At 41.6% G+C, this 21830-nt stretch overlaps 1 protein-coding gene across 3 annotated transcripts in view; it reads right to left on the reverse strand.

Annotated features, from left to right (window-relative positions):
• The window catches only part of adarb1b (adenosine deaminase RNA specific B1b), a 120168-nt gene that overhangs the window by 35157 nt on the left and 63181 nt on the right, over window positions 1–21830 (reverse strand). The window contains exons 1-2 of one of the 3 annotated variants that reach the window (XM_038720121.1): window positions 10138–10227; window positions 6886–6921 (exon numbers count right to left, since the gene is read on the reverse strand). In XM_038720121.1, the coding sequence (XP_038576049.1) occupies window positions 6886–6921; window positions 10138–10186 (85 nt within the window). In that variant the 5' untranslated portion in view covers window positions 10187–10227. Of the gene's footprint in view, window positions 1–5845; window positions 6177–6885; window positions 6922–10137; window positions 10228–21830 lie in introns of those variants that run through there. The other 2 variants (XM_038720122.1, XM_038720120.1) reach the window with 2 other exon arrangements.

Below are 21830 nucleotides of genomic sequence, written 5' to 3' on the forward strand. Positions count from 1 at the left end.
TTCACACCCTGTGCCTTTGCTATTGTCAGGCAGAGAGGAACCGTTGATGGACAGCAGGGAGAGGACAGGTTGAGGAACTTCCCCCAGACGAAAAAGGTTGTGACAGCTGACAGAGGGAGGGAGATAGTGTTCATACGCTCAAATGCAAGCGATGGGAAGGGGAGAGGACAGGGGAGGACAGGTGTACAGTCTGAGACAGAGCAGGAGAACCGCGAGGGCTACACCATCTCACGAAAAAGCAACATGAACTGTGATAGAGCTCTTTCTGTGGTAAGATCCTGAAGTCTGAATTATCCTTTTCTCTGTATCGCTGGCACGGGTTTCAACGTAACGCATGTGGTTGGGAAAATCACATTTTCATCACCATAATGTCCTGTTGCATTACAAATTCCAAACATGAGAGCAGTGGAGTAATCAGCTGCAACAGCAAAACATTTCAGTATCAATATACACTTGATACACCGACTATGAATCTACACTAACGAAGTATATCTCTGTGGTGATAAAGAGAGCCAACACAAATCCCTGCATGCATCTCTAGGGCCACAAAGTGTCTCTCCCAGCCAGTTAAACACACCTCGGCGGTTTGTGCATTCTCGCTACAATCGTTTTTTTCCTCCCCTTGTCAGTCTGTTACAGTCATTAGCAGCATGCTAATCAAGGCAAATTACAATGAGACAGGCAGACACAACTAATTTCTTATCGTGACGTGAGTGCCACTGTGTTTGTGGTGCCTGAAAATGTTGTGCCACTAAATAAGGCACTGCTCATAATCAACAGACTTTTTGATGTCGTTAGGTAAATGAATGTAACCATGTTTTCAATTTTCTTTCCGTTGTTACTGTTGACAAATGTTAAACCTGTCTGTCTGAGCTTTTTCAGAGGCTAGATTATTCCAACTGGTAATGATGAGTTTGAGATTCCTTAAAGTCAACCAGTGCATGAATATATGTATAAGTGAATAATGAAAGGCGTAAATGAAGGAAAGAAAAGGTAAGAAAAGAAGAGAGGGGGTTTTTGGAAGAAAGAGAGGGAGGGGAGAAAGGTTGAGAAGGTAATGTGCAAAAGGGAGGAAGGATGTGAGGTTATCTAAGAAGAGAAAATGCGAGACTCTTGTTGTGGGAAAGTATCTTCGAGGGCGATGGATTGTAAGCGTCAGGCGGTGCAGATCCCCCTCTCTGCCCCCCCATTCAAGTTACAAAAGCTCATTTTGGAGATTTTTGCTGGCAAGGCAGAAAACGCCTCTGTTCCTCATATTCCATATTTCATTTACGGCCCATTGGAAAGCATCGTCTACAGAGTGTCATGGCTTGGCACATTTATGAGATATGCATTGAAGAACTTATCACTTGGAAGATATGCTTAAGTTCAGCATTTTGGAAATCGCTGTGCACTGTATAGTCATTTGCTTCTAAATTATGACCATCTACATGGTTATGCCATCAATAAATAATCTATAATAGTATAGTAAGTATATACAACTAATCACAGAGTCACGGGTTACAATGTATATGAAATTACTACGAAAGACTAAAAGATTAATTAAAAAGCAATGTTACAAAATATTATAGCAAGGCTTACAAAAAGCAATGACAGGAGAAGATAAAACAGCATTTACAGGGATTATTCAAGACCAATGCTAACATTACACTGAAGTGAGACGTAAAGTTCAAACAGCCATCAATTCGCCGTTTTCACAGCAGACATTTTGACCTTTCATAGTAGGAAAAACACACAGGTGTTTCATGATGGCTCTGTTCTGTTTGAGTTTCCAAGTCAGCCATGACAGTGAGACAGTGAGACAGGACCTAAACCAATACAAGGACTCTGAAACTGAAGCAGCTAAATAGATTTATGTTATCATTAAAGGACACCTATTAAACTGCTTTTCCAGTCCTATATTGTAGTTCTGTGACTCTTGTATTGCAGCACTGCATGAATCAAAGTTCAAAAAAATGATTGTGTGTCTCATACTGGCTCTTCATGTAGGCCTACATTTCAGCCTCTGTCTGAAACAAGCTGTAGATGCTCCCGTCTCTTTAAGGCCCCCCCTCTCAAAGCCCACTGTCTTCTGATTGGCCGAGACCTGAAGCATGTTACCAGGCTGCTGTTGTCGCTTGGCGGTACAGACAGACTGAGCGTACGGAGCAAATGACCATATATGGAACAGCGGCTCCGTCTGGCTCTGTGCGTCGTCAAACGGAGCCATTGGTAGAAAAAGCAGTTCAAAACAGAGCGTTCAGAACAGGAGGAAATCTGGGGTTTTGGCTCACATGGATTTCTTTTAAATACTTATTTGAAGCTTTGGCAATGTTTAACATGAACATTCAAAATTGTAGATAAGTCATAAAATATGGAAACGGATAATAGGTCTCCTTTAACTATATAATATTTACGCCTGTGATTTTCCTACTATGACGTGTGAAAATGTCTTCCGTGAAAAAGGCTTGTCGTTGGTGGAAATCAGTTCATTAAAAATAAGGTTTGAAGGTCCTTGAGGAAATATCAGACTTTACAATATTTTTTGACAGCTTCTTTGCTGATTCAGATTTTACATCCAAAATGTACATGACACAAATCAGTTTATAGAATATAATTAAAGACTAAACTGCCCAACAGCATATAAAGTAGTTACTAGTAGCTTCACCTCCACTAGCTACAACATCATGAAGCTGCTTAGACACTAATCCATCAGCCATTCTGCATAATGAGTACTTATTGAGTATATTCTGCTTTTTAACATACTTATTCTTAAGTAAAATTTTTGAATGCAGGACAGGTCTTTCACTATTGTGTGGTACTACATGTAAGGCACCATCCTCTGATTTTAACCTAAACTTTATAGACAGTAAAAAAAACTGGCCACCCTGAAAGTAACACCTGTCGAGCTGCTCTGGTGCGGTTTGCTTATGAAAGCAAACAAACCAACCACCAGATTTTATGATAGCAGACGTGATCTGAGCATTATTTCAAAAGCTAAACCACTAATTAATCCATCTGCTGACTGCGAAATGTGTTCAGTGATCTTATAACTGATCTGTATAAGCCAAGTATAGGCTCTGTTTATGAAAATCATCTGGCAACATATACTTGTCAGCGTAGTTATTTTCCCTGATTTATAGGTTAAGTCTGTTAAAAAAGGACGGTAAATAGCTCTCCGCTAACCTGTCAGTTCATTAAGTCCATAAAACATTTGTGACAGCTATACCACAGTCTACTATAGGCTAATAAGCCCTGAATTATTACGTTATTATTCATAATAGGCTACGTGGTCAATCTGCGGTCTAAAATTACTAATCATGCTTATAATACATTATTACTTTGTGAGCTCTTTGTGATACAGATCAGAAGCATTACAGTGCTGTATAAACTTCTGTCAGTAACCGGAGTTTGATTTTCCCACATGGGTTCTGATGTTACAGGATGACGGGATCGCCAAAGCTGTCCAATCAACAAGTTACCTGTAAGTCTGTGTAACGTCATGGTTACTTCTCTTGGTTCGTTTGTAAAACTGCAGTGCGAACATGAACCGGGCCAGAAGTAAAATGCAAGAGAATCATTTTTTTCACTTGGTTCGGACCAAATGAACCGAACTACAGGCGTGAAAGCGGCCAACCTGGTTCAACAAAGCCAACATTCGGGGGGTACATGCGCAAAACACCCGGTGTACAACTTGAAACCAAGGTATAGATTGACTACTGAGGTAGGTAATCAATGCATAAGGATATAAAAGCAAATATAACACGCTTGATACTTATTTTGGCTAATTAGACTAGAAGTTAAAACTACACCTACATTCACCTACAATACCTACAGTATTTTAGATCCACATACATTCATATGAAATGCTTTCAGAGCTGAGATGTGTATTAGTGGTTGTTGGCTGCTCAAACAGCTGACACTGGTCAAGCCCCGTATCGACATGTTGAAGTGTCCTTGTGGAACACACACTTAATGGACTACCCAGTCCGGTGGTGCTGCGCTGACTCGGACCTCACTGACAAGGAAACCGAGAGGAGAGATGTTTTTTGTAACATTATTTTACTGATGATTGTCTTAAGTATGTGAGTTCATCCTCATAGCAAGCATTAGCTTCAAACCCACTGGGCACTGAAGCTAAAGTAGTAAGCAACTTATCAGGAGGCTTCCAGCGCGGGGCATTAAAGCAGACTGAGAGAGCCACATTGGTCCAAAGTCCCGCTTAGTCATCACTTCTCTCAGTATAGTGAAAAAGTCCCACTTTCATTCCCATGGTGATAAGGGAGAGTGAAAGGGCTGGAAACAGACCTGTGTAATGCTGATGGACGTAGTCAGTCTCTGAGTGAGCAGGGCTCGAGTGCGAATCGGGGGGCTCAAAATGCAGCATCAGCAGTGCTGGATTTACTTCGATGAATGGACTCTGTGGGTGGTGGGGGTATGGAGGGTGGTGGGCGTCAAAGCAACTGGCTGAGACATGGCTAATACAGCCAGTGAGCTGTGGCCACCTAAGTAATTACTACCTTTGCTGTTAGGCTAATCCCCAGAGCCGAGCAGCAAACTCAGGAGAGAAAAGCTTAGAGCCTCTGTGGGGCTCCCGTCACCCGACTTCAATTACACCGAGACGCGGGCCTGTCTCACTCAGAGAGAGAGGGGGCAAAGAAGAGATCGTCTCATTTATGAGAGTCCCTACTAAATACATAAATAATTTTAACTTTATTAGAGAGGGGCTAAGCAGGACACACAAATGTAAGAAAATGTGTGTTGAATCAAAGCATTGAATGTAGAGGTATTGTATGGCTGGCATTTAAAAAAGGTAGGCACATCATCAAAGAACAAGCCAGCTTTGTAACCTAGTCTCTGTTAATTAATAAATATTATTAATATTGATTGATTGTTTTTTTAATACACATGCTGACACAAGAGTCAAGTTCTTCATGCTTTTTGATGGTTTGCCCGGGAGCCAACTGGTTAAGACGCACATACATTCAATAATTGTGCTGTCCACAGTTGGTTTCTTTGTTACATATCTTTCCCATCTCTCTTTCCCCATGTTTCCTGTCCATCTCCACTGTCTCCTGTCAATAAAAGCCATAATGCAGAAAAACTGATCTTAAAAAAAACCCATAACAAATGTTTTGATGTAAGATTTGTTTACATCAGAAATCTTTGTATAGCATTGGAGTAAAACAGGTCAATATTTGTATTTATGCTCACATAAGAAAGACTTCCTTGCTTAATTTTAATTTATAGGTGTTTTTTTTTGCATTTAAATATATGAATATACATGCAACTTATATGGTCAGTCATTTAAAGATTGGCTTGAAAGTTCAGAAGACTAAATATAATTGCTAACCTAGTTTAATAATCTGAGAACGTATTTTTCTTTGGCACATTTTTAAAACAGAAATATAAGAAATTTACATGATAAAATAGAAATACAAAAGTACGACGTCCTCCTACTAATGTGTGATAAAATCTTAACGTAATTTTAACAAGATGCATTTTTTGAGAAAGTACAAGAAGAAATGCATTTTTGTAAAGCAAAATAAATAAATGTAAATCAAATGAAACTTCTCTACATGTACACCATGTAGAGAAGTGTAAAATAAACCACTGAGGCGTCTGAAGTTCATTGATAACGTGCTGTGTAGGGTTACTAAACAACTAAAACCTTCAGAATGAAAAGCAGTGTTTGTCTGCAGAAACAACAGATCAATTAACAACTTCAAACTTGACAGATAAGTGAAACAAACGGTTTGTTACTGCAAATGCACAGCTCTCCTCTCTTGCCAGTTACAAAACATTACAAAGTCTGCAACAAGCCAGCTCAGCAACACTGAGCGTGATCTGCTGCTGTGAGGGTTACCTTTGCGCTCGGAGCGTTTCTTGCGCCTCCTCTTGAACCTGCGTCGGATCAGGCAGTAATAGGAGCCCAGATTCTGGCAGCCGTTGGTAAGAAGGGCCATGGCGTAGTCAGCACTTCCACTGTTCTAAAATGAACTAAACGGCTCTCTAGACTAACACTAGCACTAGACTAACCTGGACCATATACAACTTCAGCTGCTGGGATCTCACTGTGAGCACATGGTGTACATGTCCTTCACCTGTGACAGCCAGTGCTGTCAAGCTAATGATATTCAGAATGCCCAACTCCACACACCTGCAGCGTTTCTGTTTCTACTTTCCCTTGGATCCGAACTCTCTTTCCCTCCCTCCCTTTCCTCCTCCTCTCACTGTTTCTCTCCTCTGTTGACTCCATCTCTGCCCTATCAGTAGTCAGAGAGGAGAGGCGTAGGGGTATAGCGTGGAAAAAGGAGGAGGGGACTGGCGGAGAAGAGAGACTCGTGTTTTCATGCGGTTGTGAATTAACACGGGGAGCAGAGTCAAACTCTACCTCTACCTGTCAAATCCCCTCTCAAAGTAACTGACGTCTCCAACAAGCAAAAACATCTCACTAGTGAAAACACACAACTCCAATGTGCACACACTCACACATTCACATATATACACGCATAACAGTCAAACCTACAAAGAAATCAAGTTTTAATCCTTACAATCCTGGAATCAGTTTTCCTCCTTGCTCCTTTTACTCCTCGTGCTGGTATTCCCTCTCCACCTAACAAACTCACCACAAGCCTAAGGATGAAAGAAAGTAAAACTCTGCCATCCTCTAGTGGTAGTCCTTTGTAATTACAACAGTGATCTCCCGAGCGCCCCTTTTTAAGCCACAGGTTTATTAACATGATGTTGACTGTGGCTGATTGATCTTTATTAAGAGTTCTGTGTTTTGTTGATAAATGCTGTACAAACCTTTTCAAGAAATTGTGTTACAGACGAAGAGAAAGAAAGAAAAAGAGAAAAATAAAAGTGACAAGAGAAATGGAAAAAGTAGAGAAAGCCACTCACCTTTGGCTCTGCTGTGATGTCTGTGATCGGGAAAACCTGATGGAGAGAAAGACAAGATGTTCCCAGTAAGTAAACAGCAGAGAGACGGGCTGACGGCAGGGTGTGTGTCAAACTACTGACAGTAAAAGTGTGTTAAGGACGCGGTGCAACCAAGTTAGTGGTTGATACAGAGGGCAAGTAAAGGTACGCAGCTCATGCTCCATTAGTAGCTGATGTTCAGCCAGGTTTCCACAGCTGGTCTTTCCCAGCCACGCACTTGGCTGAATTATTCCTAAAACTGGTGTTTCTGGCCGTCACAGCCATTGTTTGAAGTCCTGGAATACAGGTTGAGTGTGACGGGATCTGTTCATTGAGCTGGAAAACATTTTTTTTTTTTTTTTTTTCAAATGAATTCACTGCACTGCAACCTGAGCGCTTCAGTGCGTCCCTGTAAGCACTGCATTTGGCAAATTGAAATTTGATGTGGTGGTTTATCTCAACCAGTCTGACTCTCCAAAGTATAAATAAATATATTACAAAAATATGTTCCTTGGAAATAAAAAGGCTGACAAAGTTCTAGACATCAACATGTAAATGAGAAAGCTGTCCCTGAATTTACTGCAAAAACCACCTTGTATGTCTCGCAGATAACTGACCTGAACAACTACAGTGTTTAAGGCTACAGGCCAGGCCACTTAGAATTCTAGACTAGTTAAATATTTACATTAAGGTTAGATTAACGGCACTGCAGTCTACATGGATGTACACACAACATGGAGCAATAATGGTGATGATGTGTCTACAAGTGATAACTATGAGTGTGCTGTATATCCTGCACATTCCAGTCCCGGGGAGCAGTCGTATAGTATATGGACAGCGACATATTGGAAGAGCAGTGAAGGACTCGTGGCTCTTTTTGTACACAATACCCCAATTTGAGGAAGATGAGCCGTAGCAGGACAATGATTTTTAACATACGAACAAGGCAACCAAAGAGCTTTTATTGCACCAGGGAGTGTTGTTGTTCATGTCAGGCCAAATCAGACTTGCTGGAGAACTCAACACTGAAAGTTTTGTACTAAAAGGCTCAGCTTTTGCGTTCATCAACAGGCCGTCAGTTGTCTTTACACAGCTGACCTGTGTGTGTGTGTGTGCAAAGACAAACTTCTTTACATGCCTTATAAATATCGTAATTCAGATTCTGATACATGAACCCTCCATAATGCAAGAGGTGGCATGGGAAAAATTACTTGAAGCCCACAAAATGCTACACTAAAGGTAACTGTAAATCTACAGGCACCTTCAATCCTTCAAGCTCAATAGCCTTTCTGGTAGATATGATAGTGATAGTTAAAAGTAAAGATAGTAAGATAGTAAAAGAATAAGACACAATGAGGGAAAGACGAAATACAGCCTTTAAAGTTGGAGGAGAGTAGTGAAGCAAATAGGAGGGGAGATGTCAGAAAAGGAATGAGGCAAGGCAAGACCAGAGAAGTGGAGATGACATTGGATGAAGTGAGGACAGGTAAGATGAGGTGAGGAGTTATATATAAAAGGACAAATGTTCCCATATAAACCCAAAGTTAGATCTCTTAACCGAAGGGGTCGTTTAAGGTCAATGATGAGTCTTCACTGTTGCCCAACTCCTCCACAGCTCCCCCTTCCTGCTGCTTGACATAAACTGTTCTTAAAAAGCAAATTAAGGTGGTGAACTTAAATATACTCCAGACGCAAATTCATTCATGCTTCTCGAACAAGCCAACAGCAACTATGGCCGGCCAAGTCTCACCACAAATGCCTTGTCTGGGCGAATGTTTTTTTAATTTTATTTTGCTTTGTTTTCTGAAAGGGAGACTAGGCAGTCCACTTCTCTTCATATTTGAATTTATAGAGACTGTGCAAAAGCTGCAGACATGGGAGAATAGACCGCACAGAGGCACATGTTGTTTTACACACTACTCTCTCTCTCTCTCTCTCTCTCTCTTGGCATTTTCAACACATACTGAATGGACAAGAGGAAAGAGGCTGCGGTTATCCAGCCTGAATTTAAAGGCGTTCCAGACTCCAAATAACAACTCAACTCCTGGTGGCCTTTGCAGTGGTTTGACGGAGAAACACAATCACTGACAAAAACAACTTCACAGTCAAGCCATCCAGGCTACTGTGGTGAGCCCATCTGTTGGTTCATACGGTAGATGTACTCACAGTCAACTAAAAAGCACAAAGCTCTAAAAATAGACTCAGTGGGAACAGTTCTTTAGTTTTTTTCAGGCCTTTCTAAAGCCGTCTATCTGAATTTATAAGCCAGTTCCAGGCATGCTATGAACTATGATTAAATCATGGTTCACTAGTAGTGACTTTGGAGATTTCCTAACTTAAAACAATAATGATAATTATCGCAATTTAATTTTCCTCAATATTAACATAACAAATGTTCAATAAATGTTCAATAATTGTTTGATTTAATAAATTTTTCTATTAACATATTTATATTGATTTGACATATTTTTACTCATGCATATTTGTTGAAAAAAGATTTAGCATAATTGTTTTGAATGATCAGTCTCACAAGTTCATTGTCATGTTCATAAAGAAAAGTTAAAAAACACAATTAACCATCTGGTTTCTTCAACTTTCACTCAGGATCAAAAATCAGCCTTTCACTCAAGAGCAAAAGAAATAATGACTTGACATTTATGGTGATAATTATTGATATCGAATGATGTGAAATTTCTTTATCATGGTGAGATTTTTGACCAGATCACCCAGCCCCAGTTAAACTACAGAAAAAAAACAACAACAACTACTGAGAAATAACAAATAATAATAACAATAACAAAGTAGTACAGCCAAACACCAGCAAGGGGAGACACTTCAAACGGGGTCAGATATCAAATCTGCAGCCTCATTAAACTGAAATGTTGACAGTCTTTCTTCTACAATGAGTGTCAACAACACCAAAATATGCTCATTAGTATTTATAAGCATTCCTCATTTAAATTGGGTACTACAAACCAAAAGCTATCCATCTAACAAGCTATCTTGAAGGAAGCAAAAACAAGAATAGACAACAAAAAAAAACAAACCTCAGTGTTCCTTCAGATGCAGAAGAAATTTTTAAATATTTTAAAATATTTGTTTTCCCCCTCTTAAAGACAGAAATGTACCGGTGTGTTTCAGCTGCACGTCAGAGCAGTTACCTCAAGCCTGTGTGAAGAACCAAACACGAACCTAACATGTAAGATAAAAGCGAGTCCTGCGGTGCCTGAATACCTGAATATGAAGGCAGATGAAAAATGTCCAGGCAAGAGTGGAGTTTCATTGCCTTGTGAGGAAGTCACGTTCCTAAAGCAGCACTCACTGAACCTCATCTTGTGCACAGGGTTTGGCAGGAGGGAGCGAGAGAGGGGAGAGATTGTGTTTGAGAGATTAGCAGAGACAGAAGGGGAGAGCCTTTGAGAGCTTTTGGGAGCTGAGAGTAAGTTTAGTACGTGTGTGTGGCGATCATATTAGGGTCTATTAGCTACTGCACTCCTCTCAGGTCTTTGAAGACTGGAGCACGGGGCAGACAGTGGATAGAGAGAGCTTAGTTAACGTGACATAAGTGGCCGGAAAAAGACTGCAGAGGAGTAAAAAGCCATTTCACACCGGGCCTGACCAAAACTGAAATTCAGAGGTTGATTATGAAAGAGAGGCACAAAGTCAGTCAACTGCATGTGATAAGAGGAGTGCGTGACTGTAAACATTGACTCCGGGTCTTCAGCCAAAAATTAGGCCAATGGTTCGGTAACTGATGCACACACACACACACACACACACACACACAGAGACAAGCACAGACAAGCACAAACACACTGGTTAGCCAGTGTCCTGAAAGGCATTAAATGCTACCCCCCCCCCCCCCCCCATTCTGACCTCTTTTTCTCACACATACATACACGAGGACACAATTATAATTAATCCATCATTTAATTACACGCGTGTGATTGCCCTGTGATTGATTGTGTGTGTATAAGAATTCAAGGGCGAGAGAGAGAAGCTGGATCACCATGTACTGTTCTCTCTTCATGGGACCTTGTCAATGTGTGGCAGTGTTTTTGTCCTACTGACACGTTTCCAGCAGAGGGCAGCGCTGCTACAAGATAATTAAACATTATGCAGCATGTGCACACAGAGGGGTGAATGTTTTTCATAGGCTTTTTTTTTAGTATTTTGAGCTAATTTTCAAGCAGACTGCTGACTGCTGTAACTGCTCACATGTGTTATTGCTGCTCTATCCTTCAACCTAGAGGCAGGTCAGGCAGGGGGGAAAGGACTGGAATGCACTGTCAAGCTCCCACATGGGAATTTGTGGAAGTGTAAAAATAATGACAAATTTGAGTGGAATAAGCACAAGCCAGAGCAGAAGGTGCTGACTAAGACATCACCCCACATTAAACACTCTCATCCCAGACGGTGTACACTAAGATGACAAAAGGGTTTTAGAAAGGCTGCCAGCGCTCTAAAAAAAAGTCACACTGTTCACTGACATTTTTCACTTTTTAAATAAGAAGCCAACAACCTACTCACATGCGCAATGTCATAAACTGTGAGTGGAAAGAAATTAATTGTCTGTTGTGGGCATTTTTTCAGTCTGTGCTGTTTGACTCAAAAGATGTGCATAGCAGGGATTTTAGTAAAACGTTCGAAAGCTCTGACATGGTTCTGCGGTTTCCCTGCACTACTTCCTCTTCTGTCCTCTACCCCATTTTAAAGGATGGAATTGAATAATCCCATGTTAGAGTGCATATTTCATATTTCATTGTAAGCATTTGGGTGATGGGTAGAATCTACAATGCAAGGGATTAGGAGTGGCTATATATTTCTACACCTCTTTGTGATCATGCAGGGCTCCAAGTGCTTTGCAAAAACCAGTTTGGTCGCCTGAGGTGTAGTATAAGTGAGTGGCATCAGTCAGCGAGGGATAGTGTCTCCTTGACACTGCGATCATGGCCTCTATGGTTGTTTGGGGCATTGCAAAAGGGACTGTAGATCCGATGAAGCTTCTCACTGGCAGGTGAAAATGCAGCTGGTGGCTCCACATGCATCAGAAGAGCCACACGGCCTCCGCACCCTCACCAACAGTGAGAGCTAGCAGTGACAAAACTGCACTGCATGGGAAATGGCCATTTCAAAATTCAGAAGGAAAACAGGGGGAAAACTCCAAAGTATAAAACAAATAAAAACTTGAAAGTGCGAGTTTCTTCTGCCAGACTGTAAGCAAAGACCTTCCATAGGGCATCTGCCAGATACCACCAAGCTGCAGTGTATTCTGTGGTGCCACAGAGGAATGTAAATATTGTGAGGATGCGAACAGCATACTGTGTCACTAAGAGCGACGCCAAACAAGAAGGGGGCTGCCTTCTCCAAAAACACACTCTAATGTGAGAGAATACACACAAAGCAAAACACACGCACACAGTACCACAAAGCCATCCAATTATCATCTATAAACAAACCAGACTGCCAAAATAATCTTGTGACTTCTAGCAGATTCCAAAAACCTAAATATCCAAATGATTTCAGAAACCTCACTGATTATTTTACATCATTTACCAGCTGCTATATTTTAGCCTCTCTAAACTGGACCCTGCTTCTGTTCTACATTAAGAGGGTCTGTAAATAGGAATGACTTAATTCTTCCTATGGGAGTTCCCTTTAGTTCCCAAGCCGACCATCAGCTCCCACTGCTGGGTGTGGTCCACCTCCTTAACCAGCCTCAAGCGCTCCGCCTGGGACAGATCCGCTCCACTGCTTGTGGCTTTGGGTTTTTTGGCTGGGGCTTGACCAGCAGTGGTGTGTGTGTGTGTGTGTGTGTGTGTGTATATATGCTTGTGCACATGTGCCATTGACGCAAGCATGAAGAGAACAATGGCCGCCTCTGTGTTAGCCCCTCTAGTAAGATACCCACCTGAAGGGCAAAGCCGGCTGTAACATAGGAAGGGCAGCAGCTACACAGTGTAGGTTCCCACTGCAGGTCTTTGTGAAGTGATCCCCTATATTTCATACCAATAACAACTGTCTTGGATGTTGTTACACACATATCTCCCGAGCACCACATAACAAAAGGCATCACGTCCCCTCCAACTCCTATGCTGCTCCAGTTTCCTTTGAGATCTGACTAACAACACGAGGTGCTCCCTCAAATACCAATCAAGCTGAGCTATTTTAAATTTTGTTTCACAGTTGTCACGCTGTTCCGCGTTTCAACTCTGGCTCATCCGAGCTGCTACAAGCAACATTTTGACAACAATCTCAGGGAAATCCTAATAGATGTGCATGTTGTCATGGCAACACTGACAAAATAAGCTGCAGGTGGACCGCACGCCTCTGGATGGGATTTTTTTTTTTTAACATTCTGGTCAATTTAGTGAGAAAAATCAAACTTGCTCGCAGTTCACATGTTCAGGGGGAAAAAAAACCCAGTGTGAACTGCGACACATACTTGGGCCAGGAGATGTCAACACAAATTACCTGACAGTGTAATTCAGAGCAACAGACAATGAGCAGTGTTTTCTCTCAAAGAAGCTCGAGGAGGTTTAAATAGTAAACTGATGTGAAGATAACCACCCCCCTCCCCGCTCCCCCAAACACATTAGCTGCTCACAATCTACAACAGAATATCCATCCCGCTTCGTGTCATGCTGAGCCGCGGTACATTTCTCCTCACCTTTAATAGTCCTCCCTCTCTTTATTATCCGTTACGACACAGATGTCAGCATTTTCTCCTATGACGAACGAGCCTCTTTCCTCAGCCAATTTATCTTTCTACCCTGCTGTGTGCCCTTGTTGATGGCACAAGCTTCTATGTTCTCTGTTACAGAGAAGAAGAGGAACACTTGAGGTCACAGGGAAAGAAATGGATCTGGCCGCAAAGGGGAAAAGGATCAAGGGAAAAGGGGTTTTTAATTAACAAGGCGAAGACAGATGTACTGAGGTGGAGTGAGATGGACAAAGAAATAAGGCTGGGACAGACTAATAGGACAATAAACTGTGTATACAGAAATACAGATAAAGGGGCTAAAAGAAATTTCAACACAATATTCAGCTCACTTTAAATTTCAGATCTACCATCAGATGGTGAAATTCACACTTATGGAAGCCCTGAAACTGTTGGATAGACTATATAACACACACAAACACACACTTCCTCAAAAGGTTTTTACTGCACTGCAGTGCGGTGTGACATTGAGGATAATGACTGCACACACATACACACACAAACACACACACGACTGCTGAAAAACACCTCTGAATACACAAAGGAAGGGCTATCCACAGGTTTAAAGGACATTTCAATCCCTAAACAGTTTTGCGGTGTCATTTGTTATTGGACTACTGTACATAGGAGAACCATGGGGAGGTCGTTTGGGACTGCAGCAGACTTTGGTTGACGCTCAGTATGCAAAGTCAATTAGCAATATTACTCTTACCTAAAGGGTTAAGGGCAATGTCCTTTTTTTTTTTTTATTTTTGGGTGATTTTTGCCTTTATTTCTTGATGGTACAGCCAAAGAGGGACAGAAAATGTGGCAAAGACGGGATGACATGCAGGAAATGAGCCATTCCTAAAATGACTTATGAGTCTTTTCTGATCTGCCGCCCATATGGTTAAAGGAAAAGTACAGTTTGTAGGAATTTGTATTTTATATTTGCCGCTTTGGCCAACAGTTTTATTGGCTATGACGATATGAACAGTGTACTCGCTAAAGTAATTGCTGACATCTTGGAACGATGATCCAATCAGAACCAATCAGTGGTCATTTTCATTCGACAGAAGCTGCGGTAGTGGTTGCTAGGAGCAGTTAACGCAATGTTACCTTAAAACAACCCGTATAGCTGAACCGATCACATCCACGCTTGTTGCTATTTTTCACCGATGTAGCTAGGCAGCCCGACCAGTGGGTGCCTGTCTGGAACACAGGTAAATTGTACTGCCTGAACAAACTGCGGCTGTTTCTCTGGTGAGGGCAACGTAAATTAAAAAAGGGCATACAGTCACAGTAGGCTATTGATGCCGATGGACTATTACATCACATTATATTCTAACGTGACATAGCTTAGATATTTTCCATGGAGTAAATCAATGCTATGGAAACATTGGTCCCTCAGGCAGATAGCTACACCAAGGAAGAGGAGAAAGAGCAGGCTGAGCAATGTCAGCATTTTCACATCATGATTTGTGAGTTCTAACTCATCCCATTTTACTTCCTCTTGTTCCCACTCACTCCATAAATTGTGTTGTTTACTTTCCCATCCGGAGTAATTATTTCTCATGTTGACCAACTATTACAGTTTGGGGATGACTAAACATGATAACAATGTTTTTTAATTATTAAAGTGATATTGCTGAGACGTCTGCATTAAAACTTTCTCAGCAGTAGATCTACTGATTAAAGTCCAATTGTGTGAAATGGGGGTTAGCCTTTATCACGGCTACTCCAAAATGTTAGATTTCCTTTCTGGCACAGAGCTCAACATCCCACAAGAACCCAGCCCTTTTCCAAATCTGGTTTCCAAAAACCATTACCATCTAAGGGCTTGAGTTACACGGCTAACAACAAGCTTACAACGCGTAGGGAGAGAAAAGCACAACACTCACTAGTGACGTTCAGTGTCCGGCCGATCTGCTCCCACAAATGGGCCTTTCTGTTCTGTCACTATATTTTCTGTCTGACATTACAATGCCACAGCCAGGACATAAAGCTTCTGCTCCATTTTCTTGGTTAACAGGGTGACAAGTCCCGCCCCATCTACTATATGATTGGTTGCCTGAACAGGAGCGACAGTGGCACAAAGTTTCAACTAGAAGTGCCGAGTGGCCGCACAAAACCATTGGCTCACCCTCAAAAAAAGACGGCGGTTGCAGCGCTTTTTCTCTAGGTGGCCGCATACGCTCTCTAATCGTTGGAACAACCGAAGAAAGACGCTGGTTGGTTATCATTTCAATTTTATCTATTCTGATTCCGATTCTACTCATCACATCTCAGTTCTGATTCCAACCCCTTCACCACAAATCTTGTCAACGCTCTGAGACATTCATCCACTTTCCCCTTCATGGCTAAAGTGAAAGGAGTTTCTCTGGGGACTTCTATCTAAGGGCGTACTCACACTATGCCATCTGTACCGTGCCCGAGCACGTTTAACCCCCAATGCCAGTGCGATCGCTCGTACTAACCTCGACAACCCAGCTGTGCGTTAACAAAGCTATTCTTATTAGTTAGGCTCTTTAAATGCTTGCTAATAACTTTTTTTTAAGGTAGAGCTGCACATTGACAGCTTTATATTATGTGCAGCTGTGTTCATGAGAGAGAGAGGGAGCGATCGAGGCGCTGAGCGAATATGTGTTCTGCAATCAAATACGATTGTAAATAGGCCCAGTAAAAAAAATATCAAAAATCAATGTGGCGGAAACACTGGTGTGATGACGTAAACGTGCTCCGGCTTGGATCGTTTAGGTGCAGTGTGAGCGCAGGCCAACGGGGGAGTGGGGAGGGGGGACAATCGTGCTCGGGCACGGTACAAGGCAAACGGGCCTAGTGTGAGTACGACCCAAGAGGAATATATATTGGACTAATTTGTAGATACCAATGGTTTCCCTTCAGTATAAAAGGTGAGTGCTCATCTGTAACTGAGTGTGAGAGGTTGCTACTGAGTTAGCTGTATTTGGGGCATCATTCATGCCATGTGGAAGTAAATGTTTCGTCATATTGGAGATGCTTCCTCCCTCGCACCAAATATCCTTACTGCAGGTGTTGCATTTTGTTGTGTCGTTCTCTTTTTTTTTTTTTGTGAAGCTAAGCCAAACTGTGGAGCCTTTGCTGCGGTCCGCCACGGTCCGGGAATGCACACAGAAGTACTCTCTTCTTCATTCTTTGTTGACGCACTGTGTAACAAATGACCCGTAGCAGGTCCCGGCAAATAGTAGTAGTAGAAGTAGAAGTGCAACTTTTATGGACTGTGAAATGCTCACTCCAGTTCAATCAGCAATGCAAACTCATAAGCAGAACAGAAATGCACATGTCTTAATGAATCCATGGTTCTTGGAAATTTGGTAACGGTTTCAACCATCTTGATGCCCAAACCCTAACTGCATATATTCTGTATAACTGTAGCAAGCTTTAAAGTAATAATATAATATTATAAATAATAAAACCACACTCTGATGAAACTTTGCCGCATCAGGAAAGTTTGAGGTCACCCCAAAAATAAGTCATAAAAACTCTTACTTTCCTCCTTCACCTGCTCTGATGGGACTACACAAGTATCTCTGTGAAGTGTGCCCACGCAGGTGTACCTCAGTGTGTATCAAAGAGAGAGAGTGTGTGTGCTCCTCTCCACTCTTGCTGTCTATATGGGTCAACCATCTGGGGAGTTGCCGAGACCTTCGTAAAGTGGGCAGCTGGCCATCGCAGCTGGTCCGCAAACACACACGCACACACCCACACACACACATACACACACAGAGGAAAGAGCCACCAGGTAACATCTGCATTGCCACCGCCCAGAGCAAGCATCAACGCTACCACCTGAGCCCTCATTATGTTATCTTGAAGCCGAGGAGGGACAGGGAGGACTTTGTGTGCGTGTCTGAGTAAAAGCAAAATGCTTGAGAATTAGTCTGACTGTAATTATAGGGGAATGTGTAACTGCGTGTTTGTGTGTTTATGTATGTTTGCATACAGGGACATGTTCCTCTAACACTGGCTTCATTCTCATTGAATAGGAATGTGGAGTTAATTGGCCACTTCCAAAATGGAGACTATATCCAGCCTGCAGAGCTTCGCCAACCTCCTTTTCTTTCAGCCTTTCTGTCGTACAACAGAGGTACTCCATAAGTAGGCCACGACATGTTGTGTTCACATTTCTGTGTGCGTGTCATCCATTGTGAGTGTATGAGATAATACAGCATAGCGTCAGGGTATCGGCGAAGTAGGCTAAAGCTTACACCTGGTAAAATGAGAACCATTTGTGGGAAACCTTTGTTATTAAGGCCTGTTCCCGGAGGACCAGCAAATCCCGGAGGACCAGCAAATCCATGCGTGTCCATACAAACAAGTTGAATTTCAGAACCCAATAAATAGTCTTAAGACATTTTATGGCCTCTTCCAAGGGCTTCACCTTGTAATATGACAAGTCTTAGCTTGTTTGTAAAATCAATTAAAAGGAGAAGTGCAGCATTTCCAGGTGAGAGTGGAATGATTGACTGGAAAAAGTCGTGACTGCTCTGTACAACCAGCCTGCTAAAGTACAAAAATGGAAAATGTATTCAAGCACTTATTGTTGCATAATCTTTTATAACAAGTATGGCCTTCATCAGGTAATCCCTGACAAATGAAGTGAGAGAAATGTACCTCCATACTGAAGAATTGAGAGCTTAAGTCCAGTGTAAGGATTGATTCTTTTTACAGGTTCTGTATCTGGAAAGGGACTCATGAGTTTCATGAGTGACCCCCCCAAAGCTACCAGACAGTTTTAGTAGGGTGGTCAATTTAACAACAACTCGGTCTCCCTGCCAGGATTACAACCACTGAGATGTCACTCAGTAAGGCCTATTTAACCCCCAACTTTCCAGTAAGTCTGCCCAACATCACTCATTTGGGAACTGGGATAGTTCCACGGAGATAATGTGGAGCAGAAATAGCAAAAACAAAAATTTGAGGAACTCATGGTGAAGTATATCCTTTTGCATAGGAAGCAATCAACAATGTGAAATAATGGTCTTGGGAAAGCAGCAGAAAGAAGTGACAGCCTCCTGACGCGTTGTTGTTTGTGTCAATGTGCCAGTCTAGAAAACCACAGAGGGGGAAGTGAGGCGTGGGCAGATGCGCCTGTGGCGCTCAGGCCTCCATCCCTCTGCCAGGCCTCCCTTCCCCCTACTCCTTCATTTTCCCCTCTTTCTTAGTCCCTCTTTCTTAAAGTCTTCTTCGGTTGAAACGCACCAACGCAAACATGGTTGTTTCCTTTTAGTGCTATGTGTTTAAGCCTTAAATTATTGAATGCTTTGCAGTCCTGTGGCCGACAGCAGAAGACTTTGGTTGCACCAAGCAGCTCTCAGGTGTGACTGTGTAATTGTATACTAAGTAAAGTCCTTAATTAATAAATGCATGTCATGCAGCCCTGTTAAAACAAATATGAGCTGTGAGTGAATATCAATAAGATGGGCTGGTAGAACATCTTTCTGGAATTACCATCTGGCCATAGCTGCCTTAGGCCTGCTCTACTATGGACCAGTGAGCAAAGCTGGTCTGACTTGCTAACTGGCTGCTCGCGATCCGTCTACATGTCTGTTGATTTTTATTTATGTCTTTATTTAGCTGTGTGTGTGATTGCTTGTAGCCTCTGCAATCCCCAAAAAACGTTGAAAACTGCAGTTTTCAAAAACACAAGAGGCTTCTTTTAGAGGGAAAATTTACTTCAGACAAGGAGTTCTGCAGAATCACTAACAAAACACACGATGAGCTAATGAATCACTGTCAGAACATTCGGGGGGGAGGGGGTTGTGGTGTAGGTTGGTAATGTGCCACTGTTTCATGTAATTACCCAAATTAAACTCAAACTAAGAACAAGTTATTGGAATGAAAAACAATCTGACCCCACGTCACCATGTCAAACTTGGTCTCTCTTCACCTCTTACTCAGTGGATAATCATTTTCTAAATAAACAATACCATTGCTGGCCAAAATGGCTTCTTTGCTCCCAATTCCTGTTCTCTGTTTAGTTGACTTGCGTGTCCATACAAACAAGTGTTCTATTGAATTTCAGAACAAAATAAATAGTCTTAAGACATTTTATGGCCTCTGCCAAGGGCTTCACCTTGTAATATGACAAGTCTTAGCTTGTGTGTAAAATCAATTAAAAGGACAAGTGCAGCATTTCCAGGTGAGAGTGGAATGATTGACTGAAAAAAGTCGTGACTGCTCTGTATAACCAGCCTGCTAAAGTACAAAAATGGAAAATGTATTCAAGCACTTATTGTTGCATAATCTTTTATAACAAGTATGGCCTTCATCAGGTAATCCCTGACAAATGAAGTGAGAGAAATGTACCTCCATACTGAAGAATTGCCAAGAATTACCAAAATGGCTTCTTTGCTCCCAATTCCTGTTCTCTGTTTGTTTAGCTGTTGTATTCCAGAAACGATTTGAAGCCATTACGCTGCAGAACTACATTTGACATCTCTTTCCACCAGGCAAAGGCCGCAGTTACATAAAGGCTGCTATTTTAGTTTGGTAACATGCCTCTGATGGAAGGACCAAACAGATTTCTGCCAGCACTACATCCCTAATGGCCACTTTAAAAACACTGGTGACAGACAAAAGTGTTATTACTCTTTCGTTTCATTTATTAATGTCATCCCTATTGATTTTGCAGGTGATGTGATATCCCCTTATTTTTTTTTTATTTTTTTGCCTGTTATACTTCACTGTTTTATTAAGTATGCTACACTTAAAAAGTGCTCAAGGAAACTGCATTACTCTTTAATGCATAACTGTAAGGTTTCTTTTCATCTGCTTTGGTGGAAAGCTATGCGGTGGACATTCAATTTGATACAAACATGCTGACTAAGGAGGATTTCAATGCCATTTGCCCATTGGCTCATTCAAGGAAAACCAGAAACAGCAACAGAGAGAATGAGGGGGCCGATAAACAGTGCAGACAATGAGAAATCAGAAAGAGAGGGAGGAAACGGCACTATAGGAGTTAAAGTAAATGGAAAAATGAGGGCTTTGTTGATGGAGTGAGAGAAAGGTATACAAATTGAAAAGCAATTCACTGCATTCTTATTATTATTGTGAACCGTTTGCTTCTGTTTGTTTACTATGAAAGAGTGGGACTTAAAAGCAGTGGTTCAATAGGTAAAATTAGATAATTAGAACACCTACAGCATCTACTACTGTTAGGTGCAATGACCAAACAATGTGTCAATGGATATAACAAAAAACTGTATGTTTTTAGACAATTCTGTAACCTGAAATTTCAAAGAACCCACCACCATGTTAAAAAAGTGACAACAAAAACATTCTGCAACTTGATTGGTCACAAACTGGGGAGCGCTGTAAAGTCTAACAAACAATGGATTTCCTTTTGCAAGGCCAAGTTTTAGAAAATTCCTTGTTACCATCTATGTTTGCTTGACTTCTTCCCTGCCTTTTGTTGGTGCATTACTATGCTGAGTGCGTATCACGTCACCTGCCGGCATGTGCATCCTCATGCACGATACAATCATAGACCTACTCCCTCCCCAGTAAAAATATTGCTCCATAGCGCTACTAATGATCAGAAACTCCGCAGAGTAAATTTAATATGGATGCTGTGTTTGGTACAGCACTACACAGGGAGACGTTTAGTTACTAGATGAAGCAGTTCACTTTGCTGTTTGGTGCCTACATATTTTCCCCTCAAGGTAAATGTTTCATAGAATTGTGATTATTTCTTCTGACTAGCAAGGTCTTATTCAGGTGAGATGTCTGAAGCCCTGACAGTAAAACTGTTCATTGTAGGACACTGGGGACATTGTGGAAAGGCATGTTGCGGTTGTTTTAAATGTTTTTACTATGTGTGTGTTTTGCCTGTTTTTGGTAAAAATACAGTATTCTCAGTTTTGTATTATTTAGGGAAATATTGCCAATTTATTTTACGCGGTATTCTATTTATTCAATGTTGCAGCAAAAGCTACGTGTGTGTGTTCCTGTGTTGGGTCACTGGAGAGACTTAGAAGATATTTTTATTCACAAAATGACCACTGTTATGAGCAAAAGGCTTGACTGCTTTGGCAGCAATATGAACTGCCATAATGTTTCTATTTCTACTGATGTGTTTCTTGAAATCCCTTCAACAAATCCACGCTGGAACCCGATCCATCATCTTCTCTAGTGGAGCCTGCTCATTACAAACATTGAATGAATATTTTGAAACCTGCAAATT

Source organism: Micropterus salmoides, unplaced genomic scaffold (genome assembly GCF_014851395.1).
Source record: "Micropterus salmoides isolate LMB-PRFRI ecotype aquatic unplaced genomic scaffold, ASM1485139v1 Ms_hic_scaffold_15, whole genome shotgun sequence".
NCBI classification, from domain to species: domain Eukaryota; kingdom Metazoa; phylum Chordata; class Actinopteri; order Centrarchiformes; family Centrarchidae; genus Micropterus; species Micropterus salmoides.